Below are 18,767 nucleotides of genomic sequence, written 5' to 3' on the forward strand. Positions count from 1 at the left end.
AGGGTCCACGAACAATTATGCTGCATTCAGATCGCAAATGCCGGATCCCACCCGGTAAGAGAAACGTGTACTTACCGGGTGGGATCCGGCATTTGCGCTCCGTTACTGGCTTTCCGACCCGGCAATATACCGGGTCGGTTACCATAGCAGCGGAGGGCGCAGCAGCAGCAGGGGCGGGGGTGGAGGCGGCGCTGGGAGATGAGCTCATCTCCTGCGCCACCTCTCCCTATGCTGTGAATGGGAGCCGTGTCGCATCGGAACGGCTCCCATTCACACTGCGCCTGACCCGGTAATCAACCCGGTAATAACTCTTCTTTTTTACCGGGTTGAATTACCGGGTCAGGCGACCCGCTAATTCTGAAAAGGAGCTTTCACATCGCACACTGACCCATTTCGACACGGCAATATGCCGTGTCGATACCGGGTTTTTAGTGCGATGTGAAAGGGGTATTAGTGGCAGTTATTTGGTCATCAGCTTTATCCCCCAGAACTGTTTGGTCTAGTTAGGACTTTGCTTTATGTTATAACAGTTCATTTAGGGAGACATGTACTAAGCAGTGATAAAAGTGGAGAAGGGAGCCTGTGGAGAAGTTGCCCATGGCAACCAATCAGCTGCTCTGTATACTTTTAAAGTATGCAAATTAGAAGTGTTACATCAATGCTGATTGGTTGCCTTGGGCAACTTCTCCACTGGCTCACTTCTCCACTTTTATCACTGCTTAGTACATGTCCCCCTTAATCTCCATATAAAAATGTTCATTTATGAAGATATAAAATATAAAATCATTCCTTGCTTGTACTTATACTGTACCTTATAATAGCCGATTTTTGGATTCACTAGCAGAAATGACAGATGGAGAAAATTCAGCTTTGTTAATAGTATCGTGAGTTGAGAAATTGCTGATCAGTCCATTGCAGACAGCTGACTCCATGTAGCACATCTTCTGGTGTCACACAGTCCTAATAGGATTTGCTGCACAACAAAATGCACAGTCAGCACGTTGGTTACACCTTGAGCCTGATTATGATTTGGAAGTAAAGCAAAAAAAAAAAAAAAAGCAAGGAACTGTGCACCTGGACAAAACCATGCTGCATTGCAGGTGAGGCAGATGTAACATGTGCAGAGAGATTTAGATTTGGATAAGGTGTTTTCAAAAATATGAATTGCACTGTAAAAATAAAGCTGTCTCACATTTGTGGGCTTCAAGCAAAAGCCCCCTGCACAGAAAAATATGAATGCATTTGCTCCCATTACATGGCAACATGGTCCAATATACAAACTTTTTTTTTTTGCTATACTTCCAAATCAGAATCATGGTATTTGTGTGAAATCACCTGCTACATACCTCCCAACTTCTGTTGTTTGTAATGCGGGACCTGCCGCGCCAAAGGCACAGCTGCATGTGAGATGGGGGCATGGCCTTGTGAGAAGTGGGTGGGACCTCGGTTGGAGGGGCGGCGCATAGCACTACGACCCCCGTTTTCATCATTTTAGGGGCGTGCCCACCAGATGCGACCACACCAGCAAGTGCTTTATCTGACCTGGTAGCACAGGATGTGACCAGTCAGATTAACAGTGTTTGCAGCTGCAGGGAAGGGAAATTTCCCTCTGCTGACACTCTCCTTCCAGTCCCTCTACCTCCTTGCACCCTCCCCCAGTGTTTGCCATACTGCCGATCACTGCTTATTGGTCAGCACGGCAGGACCCCCACCCGGCAGCTACAGACAATAGCAGCCGCTGGGGAAGTGTTAATGAACCCCCCCAAAAAAAACCCTGTGTACCTTGTGGCTACGTCGGCTTTTAAAATGAAAGCCGCGAGCGTCGCAATGTTTCGATGGTGATGACCGATGTTTTAGTGTTTGAAAAAAACAATATATTTTTTTCAAATATCAAAAACAAAAATAAAATTTTTTTCCACTAACATCATTTTGGATAAGGTTAAACACATGTTCTTTGCCTAATTCATTCATAAACAAAACACGACAAATTTTTAGCGGTTCTGGGGGGGGGGGGGGGAATTGTCAGTTAAGTGGTTAAAGGGCTTTTGTCAAAACAAATATTGTACACTCGGCAAATGGATCCATTAATTCTGCTGCATAAACCCCCAAAAATGAAGATGGAAAATGTTCTAATATATCTACAGATGTGACCATTATAATTATATTTACTGCCAACACATACTGCAGTGTTATTTGTCCTTATCTTTTGCAGGTCGTATACAAAAACAATGATGTAAGACTGGAGCTATCACGTCTTGCCAAGCAAGGTGATGCTAAAATGAAGGTTCATGGAGTGGTCGCCTTTAAATGTGAAAATGTAGCAACGCTAGATCCAATCACTTTTGAGACTCCAGAGTCATTTATCTCTTTGCCAAAGTGGAATGCCAAAAAGACCGGCTCAATATCCTTTGACTTCCGCACAACCGAACCCAACGGCCTAATACTGTTCAGCCACGGTAAACCTCGACACCAAAAAGATGCCAAGAACCCACAAATGATCAAGGTTGATTTCTTCGCCATTGAGATGCTGGATGGACATCTCTATTTACTTTTGGACATGGGATCAGGAACCATTAAGATAAAGGCACTGCAGAAAAAAGTAAATGATGGAGAATGGTATCATGTGGACTTCCAGCGCGATGGACGCACAGGTGAATGCATTTTACTAATTATGAAAAAGAAATGTAGAGAGCTTAATTGAAGAAACATTCATTACAACACTACTGTCAAGGTCACTTTATTTAAACATAAAGTTGCCAATACAGTATATGTTACAGCATTTTGTAGCATTGAGAAGATACATAACTTCTCTACTCTAAAGAGTAGGCAGATCTCTCACATTCCGTCCAGTTCCTACTGAAATGGGCAGGATGCAGAGATAATGCCAGGATTCGTGTCTGTTTTCAGAGAGGATGGGGCTAATTTGTACAAAATCGCATAATTTTGAGCCTGCTCCCTCTACACAGAGCCGCAAATCGTGACATTTTACTGCTAACGGGGTAGGTCCTAATGATGTGAGCACCTGGCCCCGCCTCCTGAACTGGCCAACTACATCTCCTCTCTAGGCATCTCATGGAGAAGAGAACTGAAAAGTGGGCAAGTATGAGTCAGAAATATGCATCAGACCAGCCCTTGGCCTTATAGAATCCAATTTGTATATATAAAGTGTACCTGGGGTAAAGGGATTTTTATTCCTTGTAAACCTTTATTGTAAGCATATACTTGAAAAGAAATATGGTTCAACACATAAAAATGTTTCAACCTTGAAAGGTCCACGAGTGAAATATAGGTTCTAATTCAGAGCTGCGAACCCAATATTATACATACATCTCCGATCTCCGATGTTAGGTGATCTGAGTGTGTGCAGGATCTGTACTGCATATGTGCAGATCTGTTTCTATGCCAACATTCACAATGGATCGTAAGCCACATGGGGGCTGTGGACATTTGAGACCATGGAAGGGACAGTGACGGACAGCGTTTCAGAGAAAGGTTGCATGTTGACCCCATTTTTTGGCTGTGCCAAGGCCAGTGGCTTCATCCTGGAACGCAGCTTCACTGGCCCCGGCATCATGAAAACTCAAGCCATCCTGAGTGACCTGAGGGTTACTCAGATGACTGATGGCCATGCAGATGATCCGATGCTGAGTCTTTGGACGCAGCAACAGCAGATCAGAGAGGTCGGCAGGAGGTGTCTATTTACCCAAGACGCATCCTGCGGCATTTAGCATAATATAGCAAAGCTGCTGTGTACAAAGGCTCAGCGGCTGTGTGATCAGTGCCCATCTCTGAACCAGGCCCATAATTCTATAATGTACACTACAATTCTGAATATATTTTCAGTCCAGCATGCATGAAGAGTGGTCATGAAGCTTGTAATGTCCTGTCCGATATGTCTTTGGACCTACTCAACTAGATAGCAGTTCCACCACAAAACTCGCTTATCTGCAATAGAAATTACAGAAATGAGTGGGCAGAACAATAACTAATGTACAAGTGGAACATGGACACGTCGCACTGGCGGGCGGCGGCTCCAGTGGAGGGGCTGAAGCAAAGTCCAAAATTCAAATAGGCGAGCCACACCAACTGCCACTCTAAACGCTGCCAAACAATGCCGGCTGGGACTCACTGGCGGTGTGGCTCCTCTATTTGAATTTTGGACTGTTCTACAGCCCTAGCTCTGGAGCCACCACTAGACACATGTTATACTGAAATAGGTACTTGGTAGAAAGTACTCATCATGGTAAGTTAACAAGACAAAAAGATAGTGATACACATTATTTGTGAGATGGCTGCTTTAAACTAAAGGCTGTTATAGAGTCATATTTGATGGCAGATAAGAACCACTTGTCCCATCTAGTCTGCCTATGTACACCAACACACTTACGCACTAAGGTTCATTTCTCTAACGTCCTAAGTGGATGCTGGGGACTCCGTCAGGACCATGGGGTTTAGCGGCTCCGCAGGAGACAGGGCACAATAATAAAAGCTTTAGGATCAGGTGGTGTGCACTGGCTCCTCCCCCTATGACCCTCCTCCAAGCCTCAGTTAGATCTTTGTGCCCGGCCGAGAAGGGTGCAATCTAGGTGGCTCTCCTGAGCTGCTTAGAATAAAAGTTTAAGTTAGGTTTTTTATTTTCAGTGAGTCCTGCTGGCAACAGGCTCACTGCTACGAGGGACTTAGGGGAGAGAAGTAAACTCACCTGCGTGCAGGATGGATTTGCTTCTTAGGCTACTGGACACCATTAGCTCCAGAGGGAGTCGGAACACAGGTCTCACCCTGGGGTTCGTCCCGGAGCCGTGCCGCCGACCCCCCTTGCAGATGCCGAAGTTGAAGAGGTCCAGAGGTCCAGAAACAGGCGGCAGAAGACTTCCAGTCTTCATAAGGTAGCGCACAGCACTGCAGCTGTGCGCCATTGTTGTCAGCACACTTCATACCAGCGGTCACTGAGGGTGCAGGGCGCTGGGGGGGGCGCCCTGGGCAGCAATGTATTATACCTTTTTTATGGCTAAAATACATCACATATAGCCCTTGAGGCTATATGGATGTATTTAACCCCTGCCAGATCTCACAAACTCCGGGAGAAGAGCCCGCCGTTTTAGGGGGCGGGGCCTATTCTCCTCAGCACACGGCGCCATTTTCCTGCTCAGCTCTGCTGTGAGGAAGGCTCCCAGGCTCTCCCCTGCACTGCACTACAGAAACAGGGTTAAAACAGAGAGGGGGGGCACTTATTTGGCGATATGATTACATATGTGAAAATGCTATAAGGGAAAACACTTGTATAAGGGGTTGTCCCTGTATAATTATAGCGTTTTTGGTGTGTGCTGGCAAACTCTCCCTCTGTCTCCCCAAAGGGCTAGTGGGGTCCTGTCCTCTATCAGAGCATTCCCTGTGTGTGTGCTGTGTGTCGGTACGTGTGTGTCGACATGTAGGAGGACGATGTTGGTGAGGAGGCGGAGCAAATTGCCTGTATTGGTGATGTCACTCTCTAGGGAGTCGACACCGGAATGGATGGCTTATTTAGGAATTACGTGATAATGTCAACACGATGCAAGGTCGGTTGACGACATGAGACGGCCGGCAAACAAATTAGTACCTGTCCAGGCGTCTCAGACACCGTCAGGGGCTTGTAAAAACGCCCATTTACCTCAGTTGGTCGACACAGACACAGACACGGACACTGACTTCAGTGTCGACGGTGAAGAAACAAACGTATTTTCCTTTAGGGCCACACGTTACATGTTAAGGGCAATGAAGGAGGTGTTACATATTTCTGATACTACAAGTACCACAAATAAGGGTATTATGTAGGGTGGGAATAATCTACTTGTAGTTTTTCCTGAATCAGATAAATTAAAGTGTGTGATGATACGTGGGTTTCCTCCGATAGAAAATTATTGGAGGTATACCCTTTCCCGCCAGAAGTGACGAGTTGGGAAACACACCTTAGGGTGGATAAGGCGCTCACACGCTTATAAAAACAAGTGGCGTTACCGTCTTCAGATACGGCCGCCCTCAAAGAGCCAGCTGATAGGAAGCTGAAAAATATCCTAAAAAATATATACACACATACTGGTGTTATACTACGACCAGCAATCGCCTCAGCCTGGATGTGCAGCGCTGGGGGGGCTTGGTCGGATTTCCTGACTGAAAATATTGATACCCTTGACAGGAACAATATTTTATTGACTATAGAGCATTTTAAGGATGCATTTCTATATATGCGAGATGCGCAGAGGGATATTTGCATTCTGGCATCAAGAGTAGATGTGATGTCCATATCTGCCAGACGATGTTTATAGACACGACAGTGGTCAGGTGATGCAGATTCCAGACGGCACATGGAAGTATTGCCGTATAAAGGGGCGGTCCATCGGACCTGGTGGCCATGGCAACAGCTGGAAAATCCACTTTTGTTACCCCAAGTCACATCTCAGCAGAAAAGGACACAGTCTTTTCAGTCTCAGTCCTTTCGTACCCATAAAGGCAGGCGGGCAAAAGGCCAGTCATATCTGCCCAGGGTTAGAGGAAAGGGAAGAAGACTGCAGCAGGCAGCCCATTCCCAGGAACAGAAGTCCTCCACAGCTTCTGCCAAGTCCGCAGCATGACGCTGGGGCCATACAAGCGGACTCAGGTGCGGTGGGGGGTCATCTCAAGAGTTTCAGCACGCAGTGGGCTCACTCGCAAGTGGACTCCTGGATCCTACACGTAGTATCCCAGGTGTACATTGGAAATTCGAGACGTCTTCCCCTCACAAGTTCCTGAAGTCTGCTTTACCAACGTCTCCCTTCGACAGGGAGGCAGTATTGGAAAGAAATTCACAGGCTGTATTCCCAGCAGGTGATAATCAAAGTACCCCTCCTACAACAAGGGAAGGGGTATTATTCCACACTATATTGTGGTACTGAAGCCAAACGGCTCGGTGAGATCTAAAAGATTTGAACAATTACATACAAGGGTTCAAATCAAGATGGAGTCACTCAGAGCAGTGATAGCGAACCAGGACGATATGGTGTCACTGGATATCAGGGACGCTTACCTACATGTCCAAATTTTGCCCTTCTCACCAAGGGTATCTCAGGTTCGTGGTACAGAACTGTCACTATCAGTTCAGACGCTGCCGTTTGGATTGTCCACGGCACCCCGGGTCTTTACCATGGTAATGGCCGAAATGATGATTCTTCCTAAAAGAAATATGGACGCTTTCCTGATAAGGGCAAGGTCCTGAGAACAGTTGGCGGTCGGAGTAGCACTATCTCAAGTAGTTCTACGACAGCACGAGTGGATTCTAAATATTCCAAAATCGCAGCTTTTTCCGACGACACGTCTAATGTTCCTAGGAATGATTCTGGACACAGTCCAGAAAAGGATGTTTTCTCCCGGAGAAGAAGACCAGGGAGTTATCCGAGCTAGTCAGGAACCTCCTAAAACCAGGAAAAGTATCAGTGCATCATTGCACAAGGGTCCTGTGAAAAATGGTGGTTTCTTACAAAGCGATCCCATTCGGTAGATTTCACGCAAGAACCTTTCAGTGGAATCTGCTGGGAAAATGGTCCGGATCGCATCTTCAGATGCATCAGCGGACAACCCTGTCTCCAAGGACAAGGGTGTTTTCTTCTGCGGTGGCTGCAGAGTGCTCATCTATGAAAGGGACGCAGATTCGACATTCAGGACTGGGTCCTGGTGACCACGGATGCCAGCCTGAGTGGCTGGGGAGCAGTCACACAAGGAAAAAATTTCCAGGGAGTGTGATCAAGTCTGGAGACTTCTCTCCACATAAATATACTGGAGCTAAGGGCAATTTACAAGGCTCTAAGCTTAGCAAGACCTCTGCTTCAAGGTCAGCCGGTATTGATCCAGTGGGACAACATCACGGCAGTCGCCCACGTAAACAGACAGGGCGGCACATGAAGCAGGAGGGAAATGGCAGAAACTGCAAGGATTCTTCGCTGGGCGAAAAATCATGTGATAACACTCTCAGCAGTGTTAATTCCGGGAATGGAAAACTGGGAAGCAAACTTCCTCAGCAGGCATAACCTCCACCCGGGAGAGTGGGGACTTCAGCGGGAAGTCTTCCACATGATTGTAAACCGTTGGGAAAAACCAAAGGTGGACATGATGGCGTCCCGCCTGAACAAAAAACTAGACAAATATTGCGCCAGGTCAAGGGACCCTCAGGCAATAGCGGTGGACGCTCTGGTAACACTGTGGGTGTACCAGTCAGGGTATGTGTTCCCTCCTATGCATCTCATACCAAAAGTACTGAGAATCATAAGAAGGAGATGAGTAAGAACGATACTCGTGGTTCCGGATGGGTCAAGAAGGACTTGGTACCCGGAACTTCAAGAGATGCTCACGGAAGAACCGTGGCCTCTACCTTTAAGAAAGGACCTGCTCCAGCAGGGGCCTTGTCTGTTCCAAGACTTACTGCGGCTGCGTTTGACGGCATGGCAGTTGAACGCCGGATCCTGAAAGGGCATTCCAGATGAAGTCATCCCTACCCTGGTCGAAGCCAGGAAGGATGTAACCGCAAAACATTTTCACCGCATTTGGCGAAAATATGTTGCGTGGTGTGAGGCCAAGAAGGTCCCTACAGAGGAATTCCAACTGGGTCGTTTCCTACATTTCCTGAAAACAGGACTGTCTATGGGCCTAAAATTAGGGTCCATTAAGGTTCAAATTTCGACCCTGTCAAATTTCTTCCAGAAAGAACTGGCTTCAGTGCCTGAAGTTCAGACGTTTGTAAAAGGGGTACTGCATATACAGCCTCCTTTTGTGCCCCCAGTGGCACCTTGGGATCTCAATGTTGTTTTGAGTTTCCTAAAGTCACATTGGTGATCCACTCACCACTGTGGAATTAAAATATTTCACATGAAAGGTGAAGATTCTATTAGCCCTGGCTTCAGCCAGGCGTGTGTCAGAATGGGCGGCTTTATCATATAAAAGCCCTTACTTAATTTTTCATTCTGACAGGGCAGAATTGAGGACTCGTCCTCAATTTCTCCTTAAGGTGTTTTCTGTTTTTCACATGAACCAACCTATTGTGGTACCTGCGGCTACTAGGGACTTGGAGGACTCCAAGTTACTTGACGTTGTCAGGGCCCTGAAAATATATGTTTCCAGGACGACTGGAGTCAGAAAATCTGACTCGCTGTTTAGCCTGTATGCACCCAACAAGATGGGTGTTCCTGCTTCTAAGCAGACGATTGCTTGCTGGATTTGTAGTACAATTCAGCTTGCACATTCTGTGGCAGTCTTGCCACAGCCAAAATCAGTAAAAGCCCATTCCACAAGGAAGTGGGCTCATCTTGGGCGGCTGCCCGAGGGGTCTCGGCTTTACAACTTTGCCGAGCTGCTACTTGGTCAGGGGCACACCCTGACTGAGGAGGACCTGGAGTTCTCTCATTCGGTGCTGCAGAGTCATCCGCACTCTCCCGCCCGTTTGGGAGCTTTGGTATAATCCCCATGGTCCTGACGGAGTCCCCAGCATCCACTTAGGACGTTAGAGAAAATAAGAATTTACTTACCGATAATTCTATTTCTCGTAGTCCGTAGTGGATGCTGGGCGCCCATCCCAAGTGCGGATTGTCTGCAATACTTGTACATAGTTATTGTTACAAAAATCGGGTTATTCTTGTTGTGAGCCATCTTTTCAGAGGCTCCTTCGTTGTTATCATACTGTTAACTGGGTTCAGATCACAGGTTGTACGGTGTGATTGGTGTGGCTGGTATGAGTCTTACCCGGGATTCAATATCCTTCCTTATTATGCACGCTCGTCCGGGCACAGTATCCTAACTGAGGCTTGGAGGAGGGTCATAGGGGGAGGAGCCAGTGCACACCACCTGATCCTAAAGCTTTTATTATTGTGCCCTGTCTCCTGCGGAGCCGCTAAACCCCATGGTCCTGACGGAGTCCCCAGCATCCACTACGGACTACGAGAAATAGAATTATCGGTAAGTAAATTCTTATTTTTTATTTTTGAGAGCCAATTAGCCTACCAGTATATTTTGGGGTTTTTGGAGAAAACCAGAGTACCCACGCAAGTATGGGAAAAATATACAAACTCCACACAGTTAGGGCCATGGTGAGAATTGAACCCATGACCTCAGTGCTGTGAGGCAGTAATGCTAACAATTAGGGGGTTTATGGTCACAGTACACTGAATAACAAAAATAGCCTCTGTTGATATATTTCGAAGAAGGCAAAAACTCTGGTAGAATTTGTCACCAGAAAGATGGTGCTGCCAATAAGTATAGGGAGGAGGAAGGGCATATGGGCATCCACAGTGGTCAGTACTTTGTGCAGTGGACAGAGTGTGTGCCCTTCGACCCATGGGCTTATAGGTTTATAACTGTCAAATAAGTGCAATAGTTTTTTTAAGTAGATTTTCCATTATATACCTGGCTTTTCCACCACTTTGACACAGTCTGTAAAATTGAACAGTATTTTTCATTTTTTTTTCGTTTTTAGGTAAATAGTGCGCTCACCTTTTAATTAAGTGAAATTATAGTCTTAAATATCTGGCGTATAGGTTTAATGGGTTTGCCAGTCCGTAAACAATCCATTAAAACTAATATCACTGAATTACTAACCCGAATTGCCCATTATACTACAATGTTGCAGTATATTCATTCATGTGCGATGCAACTTTTTCCCCCTTAGGATGGCATCTTGTGGTAATAACCGCCAACATGTCACTAAACACACATACAGTAGCACAGTTCATACAGTAACACGCACCACAAATGATTAATACTAGTTAACTAGAAACTAGGTCACAGTCACTAACTTACATATCTCCAAATGAATTCTTCAATGTCCTGCGAGCAGAGATAAACTAAGGAGACAGATGGCTCCATTTACAGATGTACAAAGCAATATTCTCCCTGTCTCTGAGGGGTGTTATTTATCATGTCCCCTTAACAGTTAAAGGTGAGTTATGGCAAGCTTGGCTGTATTAACCTTTTGAAAGAGTGTAATGAATCACCCGTCCTGTCCATTTGTCAGGAAATGAGATTTCTGGAGATTTGAATACACTGAAAATACCAAATAAAAAATGCCTGAAATTGGCCAACACGCTCCAGATATTTTACACTGACAAAATCATCATATAGTGAGAAAATCCTTAACCTGCTCGGTGTATTATTAACGCTCACAAATGCCGTGTTGCCACCTCTAACCATAGCTTAGTTTGTGCTGCCAATGCCATGAACCCTGGCTGTAAGTATTCTAATATGAAGATTAAAAATATATGAATATGGAAGCCAGTGCAAGAAAATTCACCGTCTATGTGAGATATTTCACATGCTGTACCTTTAAGTAATATTTAACAGACATGCTATATTTTTATATACAGTGGGGTAAATTTACTAAGATGGGAGTTCTATTTAAGATGGGATGCCCATTGCAACCAATCAGATTGCAGGTATTATCTTCTAGAAGGTGCTAGATAAATGAGAAGTAGAATCTGATTTGTTGCTGTGGGCAACATCCCATCTTAAATAGAACTCCCATCTTAGTAAATTTACCCCAGTATGTCGGAATACATACAAAATACCGGCAGTCAGGATGCCGGAGGTCACATGACTGACAGCGGCATCCCAACACTGAAAATCCCGATAGTGGATGGCGTCAGTATTTTTACCCTCCCCTGTCCCCTACCCTAACCCTAAACTTTGGGGGGGAGGGCTAACCATCTGGGGGTGTCAGCTATAGCTAACCCTCGGGAGTGGCGGCTATGGCTAACCACCACTCCAGTGCCTTACTCTTACCCCACTAGTGTCTAAAACTAAACCACCATCCCAAATGGCCCTAACCTTAATCATGAACCCTGATACTCATCGGGATGTCACCTGTCAGTGATCCGGTGCAAGTCTTCTGAGTAGTGTCGGGATTCCATCATCAGTCACATGACTGAAGGCATCCTAACTGCCAGGATGCAATGCATCCCAGTATGTCACTCTATAAAGAAAAAGAGAAATGTTACTACAGGTTGAGTATCCCATATCCAAATATTCCGAAATACGGAATATTCCGAAATACGGACTTTTTTGAGTGAGAGTGAGATAGTGAAACCTTTGTTTTTTGATGGCTCAATGTACACAAACTTTGTTTAATACACAAAGTTATTAAAAATATTGTATTAAATGACCTTTAGGCTGTGTGTATAAGGTGTATATGAAACATAAATGCATTATGTGCTTATATTTAGGTCCCATCACCATGATATCTCATTATGGTATGCAATTATTGCAAAATACGGGAAAATCCGATATCCAAAATACCTCTGGTCCCAAGCATTTTGGATGGGATACTCAACCTGTAATATGACTGCAGTCCTGAAATGCAGGCAGATTTTCACTAAGTTTAGGGTTTCAGAAGTTAGAGGCACAAGATTTGCGCTTTTCATCCACACTGTTACAGGACTCTTAGGCGGCATCCACTCTGTGGGATAATACTCTCTCACCACAAGACTTTCCTCTAACCTCCAAGCCTGCAAGTCCTCCATGAAAATTGAACTCTTTAGGCAGCCAATTAAATTGCTGAGATCACTTCTAAACCTCTATACCAAATCACTACACTACACTACACCACACCAAACACACATACCTACATACACAGATCACACATACTATACCTACAGTGCAACTGGAAAGTATTCACAGCGCATCACCTTTTACACATTTTGTTATGTTACAGCCTTATTCCAAACTGGAATCAATTCATTTTTTTTTTCAACAAAATTCTGCGCACAATACCCCACAATGACAATGTAGAAAAACGTTTTTTTTTTTAAAGATTTTTGCAAATTTCTTAAAAACAAAAAACTAAGAAATCACATGTACATAAGTATTCACAGCCTTTGCTCAATACTTTGTTGATGCACCTTTGGCAGCAATTACAGCATGGAGTCTATGATGCCACAAGCTTGGCACACCTATCTTTGAGCAGTTTTGCCAATTCCTCTTTGCAGCACCTCTCAAGTTCCATCATTTTGGATGGAAAGCATCGGTGCACAGCCATTTTCAGATCTCCCCAGAGATGATCAATCGGATTCAAGTCTGGGCTCTGGCTGGGCCACTTAAGGACATTCACAGAGTTGTCCTGAAGCCACTCCTTTGATATATTGGCTGTATGCTTAGGGTAATTGTCCTGTTGAAAGATGAACCATTGCCCCAGTCTGAGGTCAAGAGCGCTCTGGAGCAGTTTTTCATCCAGGATGTCTCTGTACAATGCTGCATTCATCTTTCCCTCTATCCTTACTAGTCTCCCAGTTCCTGCCGCTTAAAAACATCTCCACAGCATGATGCTGCCACCACCATGCTTCACTGTAGGGATGGTATTGACCTGGTGATGAGCAGTGCCTGGTTTCCTCCAAATATGATGCCTGGCATTCACGCCAAAGAGTTCAATCTTTGTCTCATCAGACCAGAGAATTTTGTTTTTCATGGTCTGAGAGTCCTTCAGGTGCATTTTGGAACTCCAGGTAGGCTGCCATGTGCTTTTTAAAAAGGACTGTCTTCCGTTAAGCCACTCTACCATGCAGTCCTGATTGGTGGATTGCTGCAGAGATGGTTGTCCTTCTGGAAGGTTCTCCTCTCTCCACAGAGGAATGCTGTAGCTCTGACAGAGTGACCATCGGGTTCTTGGTCACCTCCCACAATTGCTCAGTTTAGACGGCCAGCCAGCTCTAGGAAGAGTCCTAGTGGTTCCGAACTTCTGTCATTTACAGATGATGAAGGCTACTGTACTCATTGGGACCTTCAAAGCACCAGATATTTTTCTGTACCCTTCCCCAGATTTGTGCCTCGAGACAATCCTGTCTTGGAGGTCTACAGACAATTTCTTGACTTCATGCTTGGTTTGTGCTCAGACATGCACTGTCAAGTGTGGGACCTTATATAGACAGGTGTGTGCCTTTCCAAATCATGTCCAATCAACTGAATTTACCACAGGTGGACTCCAATTAAGCTGTAGGAACATCTCAAGGATGATCAGTGGAAACAGGATGCACCTGAGCTCAATTTTGAGCTTAATGGCAAAGGCTGTGAATACTTATGTACATGTGATTTCTTATTTTTTTATTTTTAATACATTTAAGAAAATCTCAAAAAAACTTTTTTCACGTTGTCATTATGGGGTATTGTGTGTAGAATTTTGCGGGAAAAAAATGAATTTATTCCAGTTTGGAATAAGGCTGTAACATAACAAAAAATGAAGAGCTCTAAATACTTTCCGGATGCACTGTACAATGTCCCTCTAAGCTGCTGACTTGGACCTTTTTGTAATCTGATTTTTAATTCTTACAACTAGCTCCAGAAACAGGAGGAAATTGGTGATATAATTTCAGAAATAACTAAAATAAGTTTCTACATATTTATCCAGAGTGTGAAAGCTACTATGCATATTGCATCACCTTGTAAGTAACACAGTGTTTTTTAACCGCTGTGCCACGGCACACTAGTGTGCCGTGAGCGGTTGCCATGTGTGCCGTTGTCTGCCAGAGATGCCGCTGCTGCCCACCAGAGAGACCTGTGCTTCCCGCCAGAGATGCCAGCACGGCTGCCACCACAATCAGTAGCCGGCTCGGCAGTGCTGTGCACTTCCGCGAGCCACCCATGACCTATGCTGAGTCATAGGTCACGCATGATACATCGCATTCCCGCCTGGAGTGCCCGGCCCGCCCACCCACTGCTGTTCCGTGCTGCTGCTGCTACTGCTGCCGCTGCCTGGTCCATCCCCTCAGTGCTCCTCACTTCTCCCACCACTGAGAGGGAAATATTTAACAGCTACAGGTTATTTATACATATTTTTTTATTATGTATGTGTGGAATTACTGTGGGGTGGGGGCAGACATTGCGTGGAATTACTGGGGGGGCAGTGTGACATTACTGTGGGGGACAATGTTTATGCAACATGGAGTTGTGCATACAGTGTCGGACTGGGGCATGAAGGGCCCACCGGGGGAATGCAGTTATAGGGGCCCATACTTAAGGGTGTGGCCAGCCTACAAAGGGGGTGTAGCCAGCCTCCACAGAGGCTTGAAATATACAATAGTCTTGTGCAGTGTAATGCAACATATCAGAATCAGAATCAGCTTTATTGGCCAGGTATACTTGCGTATACTAGGAATTTGTCTTCGGTTTGCTATACAACAGCCAAGTCGGTAACAGACAAGCAGGTGGGCGGGGGGGGGAGTAAAGTCACACATATAGGTATACGGTAGGGACACAAGTTAGTTACATGTACGTCTAGTCAGTCAATGTTCAGGAGTTCAGCAGGCGGACCGCTTGGGGAAAGAAACTTTTGAGGCTTCTGATGGACCTGGCGGGGACGGCCCTGTAACGCCTGCCTGAAGGAAGCAAGTTAAACATGCTGTGGCCGGGGTGTAGCTGGTCTTTTACTATCTTCATTGCCCGCTTTTTAGCTCTGGAAAGGTACAGGTCCTGGACTGAGGGAAGGTTGGCCCCGATGATCTTCTCTGCGGTTCTGACCACCTTTTGGAGCCTGCATCTATCCCTCGCGCTGGCGGAGCTTTACCATACGAGTATCGAGGAGCACAGCACCGACTCCACAATTGCGGAGTAGAAGAGGAGCAGAAGCTTTTGTGGGATGTTGAACTTCCTTAGTTGCCTGAGGAAGAACAACCTCTGCTGCGCTTTCCCAACAGTGGCGTCAGCGTTGGACCCCCATTTAAGGTCCCGGGAGATTGTGGTCCCTAGAAACTTGAAGGAGTCCACTAATGATACCACACTGTCAGCAATCATTAGCGGAGGTGCACTAGATGACTTCTGCCTGAAGTCCACTATCATCTCGACTGTTTTGAAGGGGTTAAGCTCAAGGTTGTTGTGGATGCCACTGGGCTAACTGGTCTACTTCCCGTCTATAGGCCGATTCGTCCCTGTCCTTGATGAGGCCGATGACGGTGGTGTCATCTGCGAATTTGATGATCTTTACTGATTGCGCCTCTGAGGTACAGTCATTTGTATACAGGGAGAAGAGCAGGGGTGAGAGGACACAGCCCTGAGGGGCCCCTGTACTAATGGACCTCGTTTGAGAGGTGAATTCCCCCGCTTTCACCACCTGTGTCCTATCAGTCAGGAAGTCTACTATCCAGGAACAGGTAGCTTCTGGGACCCCTAGGCGAAGTAATTTGGGGTGGAGGATGCTGGGGATGATCGTATTGAAGGCTGAGCTGAAATCGACAATCAGGACCCTCGCATAGGTACCGGGAATGTCTAGGTGCTGTAGAATGTAGTGCAGGCCCAGGTTGACTGCATCCCCGACACATCGATTTGCTCAATAGGCGAACTGCAGGGGGTCCAGTTGGGGGTCAGTCACAGTTTTCAGGTGATTCAAAACCAGACGCTCGAACGTTTTCATGACCACAGACGTCAGTGCTATCGGCCTGTAGTTGTTCAAGTTCGTGATAGAGGGTTTCTTGGGGACAGGGACGATAGTAGACCTTTTGAGGCAGGAAGGGACTTTCTGTAGCTCCAGCGATTTGTTGAAGATCTTGGTGAATATGGGGACAAGCTGACTCGCACATGCTCTTAGGGCAGATGGTGACACTCCGTCAGGACCCGGAGCTTTCCTGGGTTTGGCCCTTTTGAACAATGCCTCCACCTCTTCTTGGGTGACTTGCAGTGCCTGGGGTTGGCCTTCGGTGTTCGGGGCATCATAGAGGTGATTGTTTGGGTTGCAGGGCACTTCTTTTGCGAACCTGCAATAAAAGTGGTTCAGTTCGTCTGCTAGGTCTTGGTGCATGGTGGTGGACTTCAGTGTTTTCCTATAGTTGGTTATGGATTGCATTCCTTTCCATACAGATACAGGGTCATTGGTGGAGAGATCGTTTGTTAGCTTGTCCGAGAACCGCTTTTTTGCTAGCCTGATTCCTTTAGTCAGAAAGTTCCTAGTACTGTTGTATAGTGCTCTGTCACCGCTGCTATAGGCCTCCTCTTTGGCCCGACGAAGTTGCCTGAGCTGGGCGTTGAACCAGGGCTTGTTGTTGTAAATGTGGTAAGTCTTGGTAGGTACACACATGTCCTCGCAGTAGCTGATGTAGGATGTGACAGTGTCTGTTAGGTCTTTCAGGTCGGTTGCCGAGGCTTCGAAGACCCCCCATTCCGTGCAGTCAAAGCAGGCCTGGAGCTTCATCTTGGCCTCATTGGTCCATTTCTTAACAGTCTTGACGACAGGCTTAATCGCTCTCAGCTTCTGTGTATAGGTAGGGAGTAGGTGGATGAGGCAGTGGTCAGATAGGCCGAGTGCAGCACGCGGGATAGATCGGAAGGCAGACTTGAGGGTAGTGTATCAAGGGTGCGCCCTTCTCTAGTGGGACACGTGACTTGTTGTTTGTACTTAGGTAGCTCCTTGCTCAGGTTAGTTCTGTTGAAGTCACCCAGTACTATAAGTAGAGAGTCTGGGTGTTTTTGTTCTATGTCGGATATGCATACGGCCAGGTGGTGCAGGGCTTTGTTCGCGCAGGCGAGGGGGGGGGGTGTACACTCCCACAAGGACAATTGAGGCAAATTCCTGGGGGGAATAGAAGGGGTTGCAGTTGATACTCCGCGTCTCCAGGTGAGGGCTACATGATTTGCCTATGATCGTGACATTGGTGCACCATCCGTCGTTGATGTAGAAGCAGATGCCACCACCCTTCGTTTTTCCTGAGAGAACCTTGGAGCGATCGGCCCTAAAGAGACTGAAGCCCGGCAGAGACATCGGGCTGTCCGCAATATGGTCATCAAGCCACGTCTCCGTAAAGCAGAGGACGGACGACCCTGCAATGCCTGACCCTGCGCTGCCCAGAAGGAGGGACAATTCGTCGAACTTGTTTGCTAGTGAGTGCACATTCGAAAGCAGGATTGCAAGAAGTGCTGACCGGTGCCCTCGCCGCCGCCACCTCACTAGGGCACATGCGCAACAGCCTCTCCTCTGAGCCCAGGTCCTTCTACTAGGGCTGACATGAGGGCCTCCGTCATTCTCTTTCCGGGGCCGGCGATCCACCTGCCAGTCACCACCTGGGCTGTGGGGGGGCGGACGCTCGGTCATCCACTTCGGTGTCCACGACGTCTGCATCCTTGCCACCCGGGGCAGCAAAGGCAGCGAGGGCTGCAAGGGCCGCTGATCCGCCCGCCGATGGGCCCGAACGTGTGGTAAGCACCTCAGGAGCGCTCCAACTTAGGAGGGTTTCCCTGCTGTATTTGGTCACCGGTGGGGTAGACAAGGGCAGGGGAAAACAAGGGGAAACATGTATTTTGGCTGAGCTGCGTAGCTCCGAGGCAGCCGTCTGCGGAGCCATCTACCATGTATAATACAAGTGCACAGTCTGGAACCTGATCTCTAGAGGAAGGAGTGGGCACTCAGGCAGTGGGGCCTATCGGTGGTTTCCCTGGTACCCCTGTGGGCCAGTCCATGTGTGCATATATGAAGAGGCAATTTTGTACTGCTGGTGGAGAATTTTAGACATGGTTCTGATGACCCCTGCTGCATTATATAGTTATAAATAAAGAGTAAATAGTGACCAGGTTAAGTTGGAGGTGAAATTAGTTGGGGAGGCAGTGTGTGGTTGAATTACTCTGGGGGACAGTGTGTGGCATTATAATATAAATTAGTTTTATTACTGTGGGTGCCAATGTGTTTGCACTTCTGTGGGGGCCAGTGTGTTTGTTTAATTGCTGCGGGGGCCAATGTGTGTGTATGGGGTTTTTATCCCGTGGGGCACTGATGGTGTGCCTTTGCAATTTTAAAGTCTTGTCGGATG

General features: G+C 46.7%; 1 protein-coding gene across 18 annotated transcripts in view; it reads left to right on the forward strand.

Moving 5' to 3' along the window:
• The window catches only part of NRXN1 (neurexin 1), a 1,686,961-nt gene that overhangs the window by 775,800 nt on the left and 892,394 nt on the right, over window positions 1-18,767 (forward strand). For all 18 annotated transcript variants that reach the window (XM_063918664.1, XM_063918680.1, XM_063918665.1 and 15 more), the window contains one exon: window positions 2,213-2,651. In XM_063918664.1, the coding sequence (XP_063774734.1) occupies window positions 2,213-2,651 (439 nt within the window). The remainder of the gene's footprint in view (window positions 1-2,212; window positions 2,652-18,767) is intronic.

The sequence above is a fragment of the Pseudophryne corroboree genome, chromosome 4, assembly GCF_028390025.1.
Source record: "Pseudophryne corroboree isolate aPseCor3 chromosome 4, aPseCor3.hap2, whole genome shotgun sequence".
In the NCBI taxonomy this organism is placed as follows: domain Eukaryota; kingdom Metazoa; phylum Chordata; class Amphibia; order Anura; family Myobatrachidae; genus Pseudophryne; species Pseudophryne corroboree.